Raw genomic sequence first — 17,385 nt, forward strand, 5'->3', positions numbered from 1 at the left:
GTAACTTGTGGTAATTTTTATGTCTTGCACTGTACTACTGCCACAGAACAACAAATTTCACGATGTATGTCAGTGATAATAAACCTGATTCTGATTCAATCTGGTGCAAGGCCATAATGAGGTAGAAGTCAAGAGTCCATTTTATCAAACCAGGGAGCAGTTCAATAGTCTTATAGCAGTGGGATAGAAGCTGTCCTTGAGCCTGGTGGTACATGCTTTCAGGATTTTGAATCTTCTGTCCGATGGGAGAGGAGAGAATAAAGAATGTCCAAGGTGGGTGGGGTCTTTGATTATGCTGACTGCTATACCGAGGCAGCAAGAAGTATAGACAGAGTCCATGGAGGGGGGCCCGGTTTCTGTTATGTGCTCAGCTGTGTCCATAACTCTCTGCAGTTTCTTGCAGCCCTGGGCAGAGCAGTTGCCATACCAAGCCATGATATATCTAAATAGGATGCTTTCTGTGGTGCATCGATAAAAGTTGGTGAATGTCAAAGGGGACATGACAAATTTCTGTAGTCTACGTGGTTGGACCAAGACCGGCTATTGGTGATGTTCACTTATAGAATAAAACATAGAACGCTACAGCACAGTACAGGCCCTTCGGCCCACAATGTTGTGCTGACATTTTATCCTTCTCTAAGATCTATCTAACCCTTCCCTCCCACATAGCCCCCTATTTTTCTATCATTCATGTAGGAACTTGAACTCTAGGAACTTTAAGCTCTCAACCCTCTCGACCTCAGCACCATTGATGTAGACAGGTGCATGTGCACTGCCCCCCTTCCTGAAGTCAATAACCAGCTCTTTTGTTTTGCTGACATTGAGGGAAAGGTTGTTGTCATGACATCATGTCACTAAACTCTCTATCTCCTTCCTGTACTCTGACAATGTTATTTGTGATACGGCCCTCTACGGTGGTATCATCTGCAAATTTGTAAATGGAGTTACAGAATCTGGCCACACAGTCATGAGTGTACAGGAAGTAGAGTAGGGGGCTGAGGACGCAGCCTTGTGGGGCACCAGTGTTGATAATAATCGTGGCGGAGGTGTTGCTGCCTATCCTCACTGATTGTGGTCTGTTGGTTAGAAAGTCAAGGATCCAATTGCAAAGGGAGGTATTGAGTCCCAGGTCTCAGAGCTTGGTGATGATTTTTCTTAGAATTATAGTATTGCAGTCAGACCTGTAGTCAATAAATAATAGTCTAACGTAGGTGCCTTTACTGTCCATATGCTCCAGATACAAGTGAAGAGCCAGGGAGATGGCATTCACCATAGACCTGTTTTGGCAGTAGGCGAATTACACTGGGTTGAGGCTTTCTGGGAAGCTGGAGTTAATGCATGCCATGACCAGCCTCTCGAAGCACTTCATGATGGTGGATGTCAGAGCCACCAGGAGGTAGTCATTAAGGCATGTTAGCTTGTTTTTCTTAGGTACCGGGATGATAGTTGCTTAAAGCAGCTGGGAACCTCAGATTGAAGCAGGGAGAGGTTAAAAATGTCTGCACATACCCCCGGCAGCTGATCTGCACAGGATCTGAGGACACGGCCAGGGACACCATCCGGGCCATGACTGCTCCTTCACCCCTTCTCCACTGTCCCAAGCTTTCTTCCATATCCCAAAAATCTGTTCATCCACTATTCATCCACTGATTGTGGATTTTGCTAGCAAGGCTGGATGGTGTCAAGATTCTTGAATATTGTTAAAACTCCATTGGGCTAGACAAGTGAAGAACAAGTTTCCGACGTGCATTGTAGATGACAACTTGTGCCTTTGGGATATCAGGACTTCAGACACTCGCTGCAGAATACTGAGCCTTTGACCTGCACTGTAGTCACAGTATTTATCTGGCTGGCCCAGTTGGGTTTCTGGTCAATGGCTCAGGATATTGCTGGAGAGTAATTTAATGCTCATAGAATCAGAAGGGAAACAGCCCCTTTGGACCATCTCATCCATGCCGACCAAGGTGCTTCCGTGAGCTCATCCCAGTTGCCTGTGCTGGGCCCATATCCCTATTCCTCTCCCCCCATAGATGCTGGTCGACCTGCTGAGTTCTTCCAGCAGATTGTTGCTGCAGATGATTAATGCCTGGTACTTGCCTGGAATAAAAGTTGCTTGTTTCTCAGCTGTTCTCAGTGTGAATAAAATGCTCATGCATTTGCAATGTGACTTCAGTAATTCTGATCCTGCCTCCTACTTCCACATCTCAGCTTAAAGATTAATTTACTTTTGAGTATACCAACACAAAATCTCACATTTTAAAGTGTTATATAAATCAACAGGCATAAAATATATCACAAGAATATTGTTTAAAGTGTTAATTAAATTATGAATGGATAATTACATAATGGGAAATATTTTGCAAGCTGAAAGGAAAAGAGCAGGCGGGTGTGCAAACTGAATGGCAAAGACACATATGCTTTACAAAATTTAAACCTAATACTATATTCCTGCTAGTGGTTTTAAAAGCTAAGTATAACAATGACCAAAGTGGAAAAAATAATTATTGCTCTGTTGACAACTTTAGTAACTGTTTTAACAAAATAATCTTTAAAATTTGCTTAGATGGTTCGAAATTTATTTGGCTGTTTGTAGTCAATAAATGCCCAGTGATTGTTGTGTGGGTATAATAATTAAAATTCTGCGTGTTTTGTTGGTGAGGTGTGTGGCTGTGGAGCAGAGGCCTCCGTTGCCATGGAAACCACAAGCCACTGCGGCCTAGCGAGCGATGGCGAGCCGCGGCGGCAGCTTGGTGTCGGCAGCAGGACCGCGACGAGCCAAGCGGTAAGCCGAGAGGGGGAATTCACGGATTTCAGCGGCTTGGGGTTAGGGGGGGGGGGGGGGGTGGAGGGATGTATTTGCCACCGAGGCCCCTGCGAAGCCTGCAGCTCGCCTGGCCCAGGAAGAGCCGGAGATGAGGCGTCCGGCCGACTCGGAGCTTCCTCAGGCAGCGCCCTCGGGATGTCCCAGTAAATTCCAGCCTGGGGCTTCAGGCCCAAGATTTGTAGTAGAATACTTTGTGTGTGTGTGTGTGGGAGGAGAGCTACTTGTATTTCATTGATCAGCTCCAACAAGAGTGACTTACCCACCCCTTGATGTCCACTGGGGACATGGGTGGCCTCAGTTAATGGTTAGCTTCAAGTGGTGCACACAGTCTGGTATAAGTCTGTGAATGAACATCAACAATTGGACAAAAGAGACTGCAGGTGCTGTAACCTGGAACATAAAACATGGAACAGTACAGCACAGGAACAGCCCTTCGGCCCACCAAGTCTGTGCTGACTATGATGCTAATCTAAATAGTACATCTGCCCACACATGGTCTATATCCATCCATTCCCTACCTCTTCACATGCCTGTCTAAATGCTTGTTAAACGTTACTATCATATCTGCTTCCACCACTTGCCCTGGTAGTGTGTTCCAGACACCTACCACTCTGTGTAAAACGAAAAACTTGTCTCACAAATCTCCTTTAAACTGTTCCCTGTAACACTACATTTTGCATTCTGTTTTGCTTTTCCTTTTGTACTCCCTCAATGTACTGATGTGATGAAATAATCTGTATGGATGGCATGCAAAGCAGAGTTGTTTCACTACCTCGGTACACGTGACAATGATAAACCAATTTACCTATGCTTTCTAGTATTTGACATTAACCCCCTAGGAAAAAGACTCTATCTACCCTATCTATGCCTCTCATAATTTAATATGCAATATAACATAACTTTATAATTTTTGGGGTTGAGTACAAACTGCTTCACCTCTGGTTTGAGGCGGCTGATATGGTCAATGTGGACAGCAGATTCTGGTCAAGACACAAGAGACTGCAGGTGCTGGAAACTGGAGCAAAAAGAAACAAACTGCTGGAGGAACCCAGCAGGTCAGGCAGCATCTGTGGAGGGAAATGGACAGTCAATGTTTCAGGTCGAGACCCTTCCTCTGTACTGGTGAGACACGTGCATTGGAGGCAGTGCAGAAAAGATTCAATAGGTTGACTCCTTTGTTGAAGTGCTTGATGTATGAAGAAAGGGCATATACTTATTATTCAGGAGGAGAGCTGAAATATAAGATTCTGACAGGGCATATACTTATAGGAGAATGAGAGCTGAAATATAAGATTCTGACAGGGATTGACGGGGATGCTGAGAGAGCGTATCCCCTATTTTGGGTATTTAGAACTATGGGAACAGTAGTTTCAGAATAAAGGGGTCGCCCATGTAAAATGGAGAAGAGGAGGAATATCTTTACTGAGGGTTGTGAACTGGTGTAATTCTTTACCCCAGTGAGCTATGTATTGGAAGTCATTGAATATATTTGAGGCAGAGACTAACATTCACTTGCATGTAGAGGAGTAATGGGGAGGGTGCAGGAAACTGGTGTTGAAACCAGGACAAGATCAGCTATGATTATGTTGAATGACTGAACAGGCTTCAGTGTCCAGTCGGCCTACTCATTCTCCTATTTCTTATGCTCTAGCCCACTGCCTTTGAGACTGGTGGCCATAACAAGGGATTCACAGCCCCTGACAGAAATAAGGAACCTGAAAAACAAAATTATTTAATTTTACATGAGTCATCTGGAATTTGTTAGTGAAATGTTTGCAAGAGGCAAATGCTCTGTGTCGCCTTATGAAATCCCATTGTCCAAGTAAAATAGAAAACGTTCAGCACAAGAATGGTGAGACTTTTTTATAACCAAAAGAATTCTTTTGCAACAAACAACCTGCTGGAGGAACTCAGTGGACTGAGCAGCATCTATGGAGGGAAAGGAATTGTCAACTTTTGGGGTCGAAACCCTGATTCAACCCTGCATTTGCAGTCTCTCGGGTCTCCAAAGAATTCTTTTACATTGGAAGAATGTTTTGTTCTTTATGATGTGAATACTAGATTGAATTTATCAAACTGTTCTCTTATTTTGTGCTTTGTGATCAGGGATGCAGTCAAGGCCAGTTTGGATCAAGATTCAAAAGTGAATTCTGAAGTTTATAACTTGGCCGTCGAAGTTGCAGAATGCCCAGATAATAAGATCCCTCTGCTGCTGCTAAAGCTAAAAGGTGAGGAAAAAATGTCTTATGACAAAATCAAGGATCCACAAGCATTCCTGCATCTTTTTCTTCTCTTCAGTGTGAGCTGACTCCAACTGGAGTAACGTGCAACACATAAAACACTGAAAGAACTCAATAGGTCAGGCAGCATCTGTGGAAAGAAATGGACAGTCAACGTACTGCAAGCACCAGCACTCCATCCGCCGTGGCTGTCTGGATCTCCCGGTTGCCAGCCATTTTAATTCTCCTCCCCATTGCCACACTGTCATGACTGACCTTGGCTTTCTCCACTGCCAAGTTGAGGCTAAATGCAAACTTAAAGGAACAGCACCTCACATTCTACCTGGCAGCCCAGAACCTGGCAGCATGAACATTGAATTCTCCAAGTTCCGATAACTGCTCCCGCTCTGTCCTTTTTCTCACCCCGATCCACTTGGCTCCAATCACCATCTTTCCACTCCCCCACACACTCCATCTGCCCATCGCCCACACGCTCCTCCCACTGGTTTCCCTCCCCTACTACTCTCCTCTGCTCTCCCCACCTCCGTCCCTCTGTTCCATGCTCCACCTTTCTCTTCTGTCAGATTCCATCATCTTCTGCCCTTTGTCACTTTCACCTATCACTTCCCAAATTCTGGTGCTATTCCCACTCTCCACTCCTCCAACTGCCTTTCACCCTCCTCACCTGGATCCACCTATTGCCCACCAGCTCTTGCTCCACCCATTCCCTCCACCTTTTTATACTGGCTATTTCCCCTCTTATCCTTCAGTCCAGATGAAGGATCCAAAACGTCGACTGTCCATTTCGCTCCATAGATGCTGCCTGACCCAGTGAGCTCCTCCAGCCTTTTATGTGTTGCTCCAGGTTCCAGCATCTGCAGTCCCTTGTGTCTCCTAGATAACAAGTATAGGCCCTTTCTGGAGCAACGTGCAGCCTTTAACGTTAACCTCTATTATGGTTAACCGCATTCATTGTACCAGTATGGGTAGAGCAGAAACAGAGTTATCATTTTAGGTCATCTTTCATCTGAACTCTGATAGAATAACATAGATTGAAAACTTCAGCACTATTTCCCTCTCCACAATGCTGCCTCACCTGCTGAAATTTTTGGTATTGGTTTATTATTGTCACTTGTACCGAGGTACAGCGAAAAACTTGTCTTGCATACCGATCGTACAGGTCAATTCATTACACAGTGCAGTTGCATTGAGTTAGTACAGAGTGCATTGAGGTAGTACAGGTTAAAACAACAATATAGAGTAAAGTGTCACAGCTACAGAGAAAGTGCAGTGCAATAAAGTGCAAGGTCACAACAAGGTAGATCATGAGGTCAGAGTCCATCTCAATGTATAAGGGAACCGTTCAATAGTCTTATCACAGTGGGGTAGAAGCTGTCCTTAAGTCTGGTGGTACATGCCCTCAGGCTCCTGTATCTTCTACCCGATGGAAGAGGAGAGAAGAGAGAATGTCCCGGGTGGGTGGAGTCTTTGATTATGCTGGCTGCTTCACCAAGACAACGAGAGGTAAAGACAGAGTCCAGGGAGGGGAGGCTGGCGTCTGTGATGCGCTGGGCTGTGTCCACAGCTCTCTGCAGTTTCTTGTGGTCCTGGGCAGAACAGTTGCCGTACCAAGCCGTGATACATCCAGGTAGGATGCTTTCTATGGTGCATCGGTAGAAGTTGGTGAGAGTCGAAGGGGAGAGACCAAATTTCTTGAGCCTCCTGAGGAAGTAGAGGTGCTGGTGAGCTTTCTTGGCCATGGCATCTACGTGAGTTGACCAGGACAGGCTTTTGGTGATGTTCACTCCCAGGAACATGAAGCTCTCAACCCTCAACTACTTCAGCACCATTGTCCTGCATTTCCTGTATTTGTCAGTTTCTAGCACGGCAGAATTTTGGATAATCAAGTGCCAACCTTCACTCACCCAGTACCTATGATGATAGTTGAAATTCAGAGCGCGGAGGCTGATTTTATGCATCCTTGTATCAGTGGAGTTCTAGAATGACAGAGAAGCTACTGCACAAAAAAAGGCCAGAATGGTCCAGAAAGGTACTTATGGGCAACTCATTCTGCTCCATCTGAGCATAACATTTTTTTTCTCCTTTAAGGAATTGCTTCCATTTGAGCACCTTTGTTACTTGCTGTACCTCCTTGAGTTCAGCACTCTGTACACATTCAGCCTTTGCTGTTAGTTAATGCTGATATCCAAAAGTACATTTCAGATGTGCTCTTCAAGTTATCCAAAACACATGGGAATAGAAGTTATAACACAAAAGCAAAATGCTGGAAATCTGAAATAAAATAAAAAATTTGAAAAATGCTCAAATCAGGAAGAATCTTTTGAAAGGGAAACGCTTATCATTTCAGGTCAGTGACCTAATTAACCTGTAAATGAGGGGGTTTAATGACCCTTGGTCTTCTCACCTTTACCAATGCGATGGGTAATTCCACTGTAGCACAGAATCTACGTGAGCACAACATTTGCAGAATCACATATTGTTGACTGTTGTGCCTGTAGTTGCATTAAGCTTCTTGCTAAGTCTGTCAGGAAGGACATGGATGTAAGGGGGGGGGGGGGGGTTAATGACCCCAGGTAGTGGTGGCATTTGAGCCAAAGTTTTCCTGTACATGGGTGGCACAGTGGGATAGTAGTTAGCACTGCTGCTTCACATTTCCAGGGAGATCCTGACCTGGGCTATTGTCTGTGTAGTCTCCACACATTCTTCAGTCCACCATTAAGTTTTTACCAAGTGTTCCGTTTCCTCCCACATCCCAAAGATGTGCTGATGGCTGAATTAGCTGCTGAAGATTACCCTTGGTGTAGGTAAGTAGCTAAAGAATCAGGGCAGCTGATGGGCACAAGGGATAGAGTAAATGGGATCGTGATGGGATTGCTGTGGTGATAACTGGCATGGAAACGATTGGCAGAATGGCCTCCTCCTATGTTGTAATACATCTGTATGGGTGACTGTCCACAGAATGATGAGCATCTCCCAGCGCACACACTCTTAAGTTGTGGGAAAGAACTCTGATCATTGCCTACACACTGCTCTCAGTGTTGCTGTACACAGTGTGGGTGTGGCATATATGTTGTGTTCCTGCATTGCTGAAGTCAACTAAGCTGTCTTCCAATTTGTCTGAAAATCCAAAATTGATCATGTCCGCAGGGCTGCAATGTACAAATATCCAGAAAGAAGGGGAAAAAATGTGCCTTGCAGAACTTTTATCCCAATGGCTACCTTTTCCTTTTGTATAGTCACTGTATCAAGCTGTACTTGGAACCTGCTGTACGCAAACATAGTGTAACTATTTGCTGTGTTCCACCTGTCCCTGGGGTTGTGAAGATCGGTCTGGCCATGTTGTCTTGGAATATTCCATTCATATCATCTATCCCTCCTAGAAAAATTTATCCAAGAAAACAGCTTTGGCCATGTCATTCAAACACGGGAAAAGGGGATGACGGATATTGTCAGATGGTTCCCTGACCAGATTGTCAAAGTGATTTTGCAGAATGCCTCATCATCAGAACTTACAGCACTGACCTTGCTTGGGGGGTGGTGAGAAAGGCCCTCCCTGTCAAATCCTTCATGCACAGTTGAAGCCTCAATCCCACCACATGCTACCTTCAGTGATGAAACTGTCATCCATCTTCTGCATTGCGTGTTTGCCAAGATGCAGTGGTCTTTGTTGAGGTTTATCCTGAGCAGCGATGTAAAACAGGACTCTTACAAACGTCGACTTCTGCTGAAAGATGCTCTTTGGTCTGCACAGAGTTAGTTGGTCTTCCAGTACAAGGAGCTGTGGCTGGAGACTTGCACATTTGAAGGTGCAGGAGTGCACGCTGAGGGATGCAGTGAGGCATGGTGCAGCCACCACAAAGCGTATATGGGAAAGGGTTCAGAGGACAGTTCAGAGTCCTCCAGCCACCTTCGAGACTGTGTAATACAGTCATTACATTATCATCAGTTATTTTACCAAGCTTATTATTAATTTGTGTATAGTGTCATAAGTCAACACAACAATTTTTCATTGCCAAACATTCTGTCAGTGATGCTTTTGAGTCCCATATTAATATATCCCATATTTATATCATTGCAAATTTTCTGCATGTAGGCACAGGTCAACCAATCTTCAGGAAATGCTTCACGTGTTTAGATGATGCTATGAGGTTTGAGGGCTAGGCATAAATTGAAAACAAGAACACTAAGTGTGGTATCTACTCAGAACCTACCCCAAAAGAAAAACTTGTCTGTTTATTATGCAGGTGTAGTTCAAGCAATTAAATATTTTTGTACTTTGTTCACCCACTGACAATTTGGAACCACTCTGCCATTTGTGATTCCCTTTTTTTTCCAAGAAAAAAGGGAAATTTTGGAAATCCAAAATGTAGAATGCTCGAAGAACAGAGCTCATTTGCCAGCTTCTATCAAAAACAAGGACAAATTAAAACCCTACATGTAATTGGAGTCAAGAATCTTGTGCTATATCACAGTCAAGTGTATATTATGCTGTTTCAGCATAGGAAATATGTCTTTGCATTTTCCTGTACACCATGTGTAGTGCCAATGTTCCACTTCAAATTCAGCATTGCCAACTACTTGTCTCAGCTGAGTTCCATAAAGTTTTTGTTCAGGTTGACTTGATCCTAACCTCTGAAGAAAGCTGTTTTCCTGTAGTAATGTGACATTTCCTTTCCTACACTGGGAATCCACATGTTTTCTGAATTTGCAAGTTTACTTTCAAACTAACTTATGTTTTCTGCTAGGGTTCTGGTTAATGTATTAGACCAGGACTACACACACAATCATAAACTGATAGAGGAGACTTTCATCGCTTCAGCCTAGCCTCTGACACCTAGCCTCTCTGCCTAAAACTTTCTATTCAACAGCGCTATAACTAACTTTTCCCCTTTTTTATATTAGAGTCTTAGAGCCATACAGTAAGGATACAGGCCCTTCGGCCCAACCAGTCCATGGTGCCCCGCTCTCTTCCCCCCCCCCCCGCAGCTAGTCCCAATTTCCTGCATTCGGCCCATATCCCTCTAAGCCCCACCCCTCCATGTACCTATCCAAGTGCTTCTTAAATGATACTAATGTACCTGCCTCAACCACTTCCTCTGGCAGCTTGTTCCGTATACTCATCCCCCTCTGTGTGAAAAAGTTGCCCCTCAGGTCCCTTTTAGATCTTCCCCTTCTCACCCTAAACCTATGTCACCACCCCACCCCCCCCCCCCCACCCCCCAAGTTTTGGACTCCCCTACCCTGTGGAAGAGACTGTTACCATCCACCTTATTTGTGCCTCTCATAATTTTAAACATTTTTATAAGGTTGCCCCTCATTCTCCTATGCTCCAAGGAATAGAAACCTAGCCTGGCCAATCTCTCCTTATAACTCGAGCCCTTTAGTCCTGGCAACATCCTTGTAAGTTATCTTTTAATTTCAGTTACCAGATTTTCAATGGACCATATTCTAATACTCTCCTCGCTGATTTACTACCTTAAACTCACCATAAACTTTAGTTCAACCTGTCTGCAGCCTGCTTCCAAATTCATACCATTCCATTTATCCATTTCACCCATCCTCATGCTGGCGCCTGGTACAGCTATGCCTGAATTTTAAAACTCCCATCAAATCCCTCCATAGACTTTCCCCTCTTTCTAAGTAATCTCCATCAAGCCAAAAATTCTCTGACACCTCTCTGCTCTTTCCAATTTTGGCCTCCTGCTGGTCCCTGATTTTTGCCATTCCAGCCATACCTTCCCTGTTGAATCCCTGAGCTCTGAAATTCCACCTTTCTCATATATTGAAATGGAAGAAAAACAAACTTTCATTTGTACAGTGCCTTTCATGGCCTCAGGTCCTCCAAGAATGATTCCAGCTATTAAGGTTCATCACATTTACATTGTATGAAATAGAGTGCCCCATTTGTCCACAGCAGGCTCACAGGGCTGCTTTGTATTAATGACCAGATAAATCTATTTTTGTAATGTTTATTTAGGATGAACATTCGCCAGGACATCAGGGTAAACATCCTTGCTCTGCTTCTAAATACTGTCATAGGATTGTTTATTTACACTTGAGAGGTTTAGTATTTCTTCCAAAGACAGTATCTCCAGCACTGCACCACTCTCTCAGGACTGTACTAAGATGTCAAACTCCTGACTATTGGACAAGTATATTATCCACTGAGTCACAGGAGGCATCCAAAAATTCATTTGGTGACTCCACATTCCTAAATTCTTAAATGTAGGTACAGACTTGACTGTTCCATGAAGAAATCCATAATGACGATGCTTAATTTTTGAGAATTTTGCAATATTCTGAATCTGCTAAGATCAAATGGTAGTTACTTTTTTAATTGAAAATAGTTCACAGTGTGCTGCACAGTTATGGTAATATAATAATTTGAGAATTCATCCCTGGTGTAACATTAATTCTTTCCCCTTTACTTTGCCATATATTTTACAGAAATCTTAAAAGGACCTCCCTTAGGAAGCAAAGAGTTAAAGAAGTTGAAGGAGGATATTTATTACTATGACTTAATTCAGTATTGCGTACTGGTGCTTACACAAGACTACCACAATGTCCCAGGAAACTGGTTCACAGCTGTTCAGCTGGCAGAGATACTCAGGTAAAGAAGATTAGGAGCCTAATCTCCATGGCTGGTATTCAGCTTTATTGCTATTGTGGTTTGATTCAGAACAAAGTAAGTCTATTGTAGCACATTGCCGTGAAAAGCATTTGGAAGAGTTGCACTTGAATGTCTAAACCATTTTTTTTAAATAAAGCACTTATACAAAAGGTTGTTTAATTCTAGTATTGACATTCCAGCAGACTGAAAACTATGATCAAATTAGATTTGATAATCACTACACTGCTGGAAACTTCCCCCTTATCAGAGGTAGATCAAACTACAAGACATAGATTTAGAACAAGAGATAAGAGATTCAGAGGGAATATGAGGGGCACCTTCTTTGCCTGGAGAGTGGCAAGTAGCTGCAATGCACTGCCTGAGAGAATGGTTAAAGCTCATCACTTTAGTTCCTCATCCCATTCCCACTCTGACTTATCGGTCTGTGGCCTCCTGTACTGTAACACTGGGGCATAAAGCAAGCTTGAAGAACAGCACCTCATTTTCTGTGTAGGCACATTACAGCCCTCTGGACTCGATACTGAATTCTACAGCTTTAGATAACATGATTTTTTTTCCTTTTTCCATTTTTCCTTCTGGGAATGGAGAGCATGCCCAGCCTGACCAGCTGGTCTTGTCCTCGTGCTCTGCATTTCACAACCCCCACACTCTTTTGTCTAGCTCCAGATGAAGGGTCTCGACCTGAAACATCAACTGTCCATTTCCCTCTACAGATGCTGCCTGACCTGCTGAGTTCCTCCAGCAGTTTGCTTTTGTCCAGGTTCTCGCCCTCTGACTGAATCTGCCAACATCAGCAAATTTATAGATGGTGTTTCAGCTGTGCTTAGCCACACAGTCATGAGTGTAAAGAGAGTAGAGCAGTGGGCTAAGCAGGCATCCATGAGGTGCACCTGTGTCAGCGGGCAGGAGATGTTATTTCCGATCTGCACTGACTGTGGTCTCCCTATAAGGAAGTCGAGGATCCAGTTGCAGACGGAGGTACAGTAGCCCAGGATTTGAAGCTTGGTCATTAGTACTGAGGGAATGATGATGTTGAATGCTGAGCTATAATCGATAAACAGTAGCCTGATGTATGTCTTGCGGTTGTCTAGGTGCTCCAAAGCAGAGTGGATAGCCAGTGAAATTGCATCTGCTGTAGACCTGTTGTGGTGATAGGCAAATCGTAGCAGGTCCAGGTCCTTGCTCAGGCAGGAGTTAATTCTAGCCATAACTAATGTTTCAAAGCACTCACTGCAGATGTGAGTGCTACCGGGCAATAGTCATTGAGGCAGCTCACCCTGCTCTTCTTGGGCACTAGAGTGTTTGCTGCCCTTTTGAAGCAGATGGGAACCTCAGACTGTAGCAATGAGAGGTTGAAGGTGTCCTTGAACACTCCAGCCAGTTGGTCGGCACAGGTTTTCAGTACTCAACCAGGTACACCATCGGGGCCTGACACCTTGCGAGGGTTCACCCTCTTGAAGGATGTTCGGTCATCAGCCTCCGAGACAGAGATCACAAGGTCATCGGATGCTGTGGGGATTTGCACAGGTGTAGTGTTATTCTCCCTTTCAAAGCGTGCATAAAAGGCGTTGAGCTCATCGGGGAGTGAACCATCACTGCCATTTATGCTGTTAGGTTTCACCTTATAGGAAGTAATGGCATGCAAACCCTGCCACAGCTGTCGTGCATCTGATTCTGTCTCTCACTTCAATCGGAATTGCCTTTTCGCTCTGGCGATGGCCTTCTGTAGGTCGTACCTGAATCTGTAGTATTCTGGATCACCGGTGTTGAACACCACAGATCTGGCCTGCTCCCATTCACTCACTGACCAGAAAGCCTCATTTACAGCTTACCCCCATGTTCACCATGGTTTTACACTATCAGAGACATAATTCCCCCCCACCCTCCCTGCATTTTTACAAGGTTATTTTGTCCCCTTTTCAGTTCTGATAAAGCATCTCCAAACTGAAAGGGTCTCCAACCCCCAACATGATGCAGCCTGACAGCTGAACATTTCCAGCATTTTGTGTTTTTGTGTTAATTAATACTGATTTGTTTGGAAAATTTAGAAAGATGTACAATACTGATTTCAATTACATCAAAGAATATAAAGTCTATCGTTCTCAATTCATTAATTACTTGGATTGGTCCAGTCCAAAATCGAGTCCCAGACCAGCCATCAGTTGTGGCAGGGCTTACGGGCTACAAAATGAAGTCAGCATCACCAACAGCAGCGCATCCCTTCCCGATAAGCTTAACGCATTCTATGCACGTTTTGAACAGAATGGAAATGGAACGTCACCATCTGCCCCAACAGCCTCCAATGCACCTATCCCTACAGTCGCCATTGGAAACGTCAGATCAGTCTTCTAGAGAGTGAACCCGAGGAAAGCATCTGGGCCGGATGGTGTCCCCGGCCGTGTCCTCAGATCCTGTGCAGATCAGCTGGTGGGGGTATTTGCAGACATTTTTAACCTGCCTTTACTTCAATCTAAGGTTCCCACCTGCTTTAAGAAGACCACTATCATCCCAGTACCTAAGAAAAATAAGGTAATGAGCCATAATGACGACCACCCAGTGGTTCTGACAGCCACCATCCTGAAGTGCTCCAAGAGGCTGGTCATGGCACACATCAGCTCCATCCTCCAAGACAACCTCGACCTACTGCAGTTCACCTACCACCAAAATGGGTCTATGGCAGGCGCCATCTCCCTGGCCCTACACTCATCTCTGGAGCATCTGGACAGTAAAGACACCTACTTTAGGTTGTTGTTTATTGACTACAGCTCCACCTTCAATACTATAATTCCAAGCAAACTCATCTCCAAACTCTGAGACCTGGGACTCCACATCTCCCTCTGCAACTGGATCCTTGACTTCCTGACCGACAGACCACAATCAGTAAGGATGGGCAAGAACATCTCTGCCACGATTATTCTCAACACTGGTGCCCCACAAGGCTGCATCCTCAGCCCCCTACTTCACTCCCTATACACTCACAACTGTTGTGGCCAGGCTCTTAACTCCATCTACAAGTTTGTAGATGACACCACCGTAGTGGGCCAAATCTCAAATAACGATGAGTTGGAGTACAAGAAGGAGATAGAGAGCCTAGTGTCACGGTGTCATGACAACAACCTTTCCCTCAATGTCAGCAAAACAAAAGAGCTGGTCATTGACTTCAGGAAGGGGGGCGGCACACAAACTCCTGTTTATATCAACAGTGCTGGGGTCAAGAGAGTTGAGAGCTTCAAGTTCCTGGGAGTGAATATCACCAATAGCCTGTCCTGGTCCAACCACATAGACGCCACAGCTAAGAAAGCTCACCAGTGTCTTTACTTCCTCAGGAGGCTAAAGAAATTTGGCATGAGCCCTTTGACCCTCACCAAATTTTACAGTTGCACCAGAGAAAGCATCCTATCTGGATGCATCATAGCTTGGTATGGCAACTGCTCTGCCTGAGACTGGAAGAAACTGCAGAGGGTTGTGGACACAGCTCAGCACATCACAAAAATCAGCATCCCCTTCATGTACTCTGTCCACACTTCTCGCTGCCTCAGTAAAGCAGCCAGCATAATCAAAGACCCCACCAACCCCAGACATGCTCTCTTCTTCCCCCTCCCATTGGGCAGAAGATACAAAAACCTGAAAGCACGTACCACCAGGCTCAAGGACAGCTTCTCTCCTGCTGTTATAAGTCTATTGAATGGTCTTCTAGTACGATAAGATGGACTCTTTGACCTCACTGTCTACCTCATTATGGCCTTGCACCTTACTGTCTGCCTGTATTGCACTTTCTCTGTAACTGTAACACTTTATTCTGCATTCTGTTATTGTTTTCCCTTGTACTATCTCAATGCACTGATGTGATGATCTGTATGGACGGTATGCAAGACAAAGTTTTTCACTGTATCTCGGTACATTTGACAATAATAAACCAATTTACCAATTTACTTCTGTAAATATTAAAATTATAAAACGAAAGGAAAGAAATCGTATATCTTAGGGTTGTCAATTAGCATTGAGGTGCATATTTCACACATGAAAGTTAAACACATTCATTCAAACAGTCATACACTATGGCTTTATTGCTAACTAAAAAAATTCTACACACTGCTTGGGAGTGACATCTACCCTTTCTGACCTGTCTCCTGCTATAGTGGCACTTGTAGGATAGAGCAAGCACATTCTCTGGGATTTTATATAAGGAGTTCATTGTGTCTGGCACCATGACTTGCTGCGATTTAATAAATGGAGGTGTCTTCAGCCCTTAATGACCGATTGGAATTTGAATTTTGGAGACACGAGACAGCAGATGCTGGAATCTGGAGCAAAAGATAAACCGCTGGAGGAACTCAGCAGGTCAGGCAGCATCTGTGGGGGGAAATGGACAGTCGATGTTTCGGCTCGAGACCCTTCATCAGTCCAGACTGTCCATTTCCCACCATAGATGTTGCTTGATCCGCTGAGTTGTTCCAGCAATTTGTTTTTTGGTGTTTGAATTTTCTTCAGATGCATTAAATTGCCTCTAGTCCCTGTGGAAAATAGTTTTCAGGCAGAGCTAGATTCTGCATAAGTAAGGAGATGAAAGATTACTGCAGGTAGATGGGAATGTGGTGAAGTTTTATTCATTGTAGAGCAGTCTCGAGAGCCAAGGAACCTATTCCTGCTCATAATTCATATGTTAGTATGTACAGTTTAAGTTCTGTAACACAAGACAGATGGGAACTTGGACATTCCATTTCAGACTAACTAAACCACATAGAAGTTAATGCCTGACAAAGGCAGTTGCAAAAGGGTAAGAGGCCATAGAGCAATACAGCACAAATACAGGCCCTTCAGCCCAACCAGTCCATGCCGACCATGGTGCCCACCCACGTAGACCCAATTTCCTGCGTTTGGCCCATATCCCTCCAAGCCCTGCCCCTCCATGTACCTATTCCAAGTGCTTCTTAAATGACACTATCGTACCTGTCCCAACCACTTCCTCTGGGAGCTCATTCCATATACTCACCACCCTCTGTGTGAAAAATTTGCCCCTCAGGTCCTTTTTAAATCTTTCCCCTCTTACCCTAAACCTATGCCCCAGGTCATAGTTGTTTTATGGCAGCTGCTTAAGTAAAAGCACCAAATAGTTGCTCATGTTTATGGTAACCTGGTGGGGGACCCAGAAAAGCAGTCAGAGAAACAGTCTGGAAATGAGAAGCATCAAGGCTTTAACGGAGACACAAGAGACTGCTGACACTGCAATCTGAAGCAACAAACAATCTGCTGAAGGAACTGGAGCAGGTCAAAGCTTTAATGTTATGTCAGCCTTGTGGTATACAGGCAAAAAAAGCTCGCAACACTGAAACTAGAGTCCTGGGTTGTCCAACAAATAATGGTCTGCCCCCATTGCTGGATCATGCAAGCCCCAGGGTTGTGCAAGGTCAAAGCAGAAATATACAATTAACATGCATTTAAAAATATTAGCACCATAGGTGTGTACTGTATTAGTCCCTCATTTTCACTCAATTGACAGCCATGCTGACAGTCTTGGTTTCATACAGAAATCTACTTGACTTGCTTCTGCTAAGATACACCCAAATTGTAGATACTAGTTTGAGTCAGATGGTGTTGTATTGATGTGGGGCATTGTTATATTTCAGGATTAAGCAGATTTGTTTTACATATTGAGTATGATATTGATTCTATGGGTCTGAAAAATAAAA

At 44.2% G+C, this 17,385-nt stretch overlaps 1 protein-coding gene across 1 annotated transcript in view; it reads left to right on the forward strand.

The window, feature by feature from the left end:
• The first annotated feature begins 2,699 nt into the window (after nt 1-2,699).
• Nucleotides 2,700-17,385, forward strand: part of iqcb1 (IQ motif containing B1) — a 62,797-nt gene continuing 48,111 nt past the window's right edge. Inside the window, exons 1-3 of the mRNA XM_052021543.1 lie at nt 2,700-2,782; nt 4,931-5,052; nt 11,512-11,674. Coding sequence (XP_051877503.1) covers nt 2,727-2,782; nt 4,931-5,052; nt 11,512-11,674 — 341 coding nt within the window. The 5' untranslated portion in view covers nt 2,700-2,726. The remainder of the gene's footprint in view (nt 2,783-4,930; nt 5,053-11,511; nt 11,675-17,385) is intronic.

Source organism: Pristis pectinata, chromosome 1 (assembly GCF_009764475.1).
Source record: "Pristis pectinata isolate sPriPec2 chromosome 1, sPriPec2.1.pri, whole genome shotgun sequence".
Taxonomy (NCBI): Eukaryota; Metazoa; Chordata; class Chondrichthyes; order Rhinopristiformes; family Pristidae; genus Pristis; species Pristis pectinata.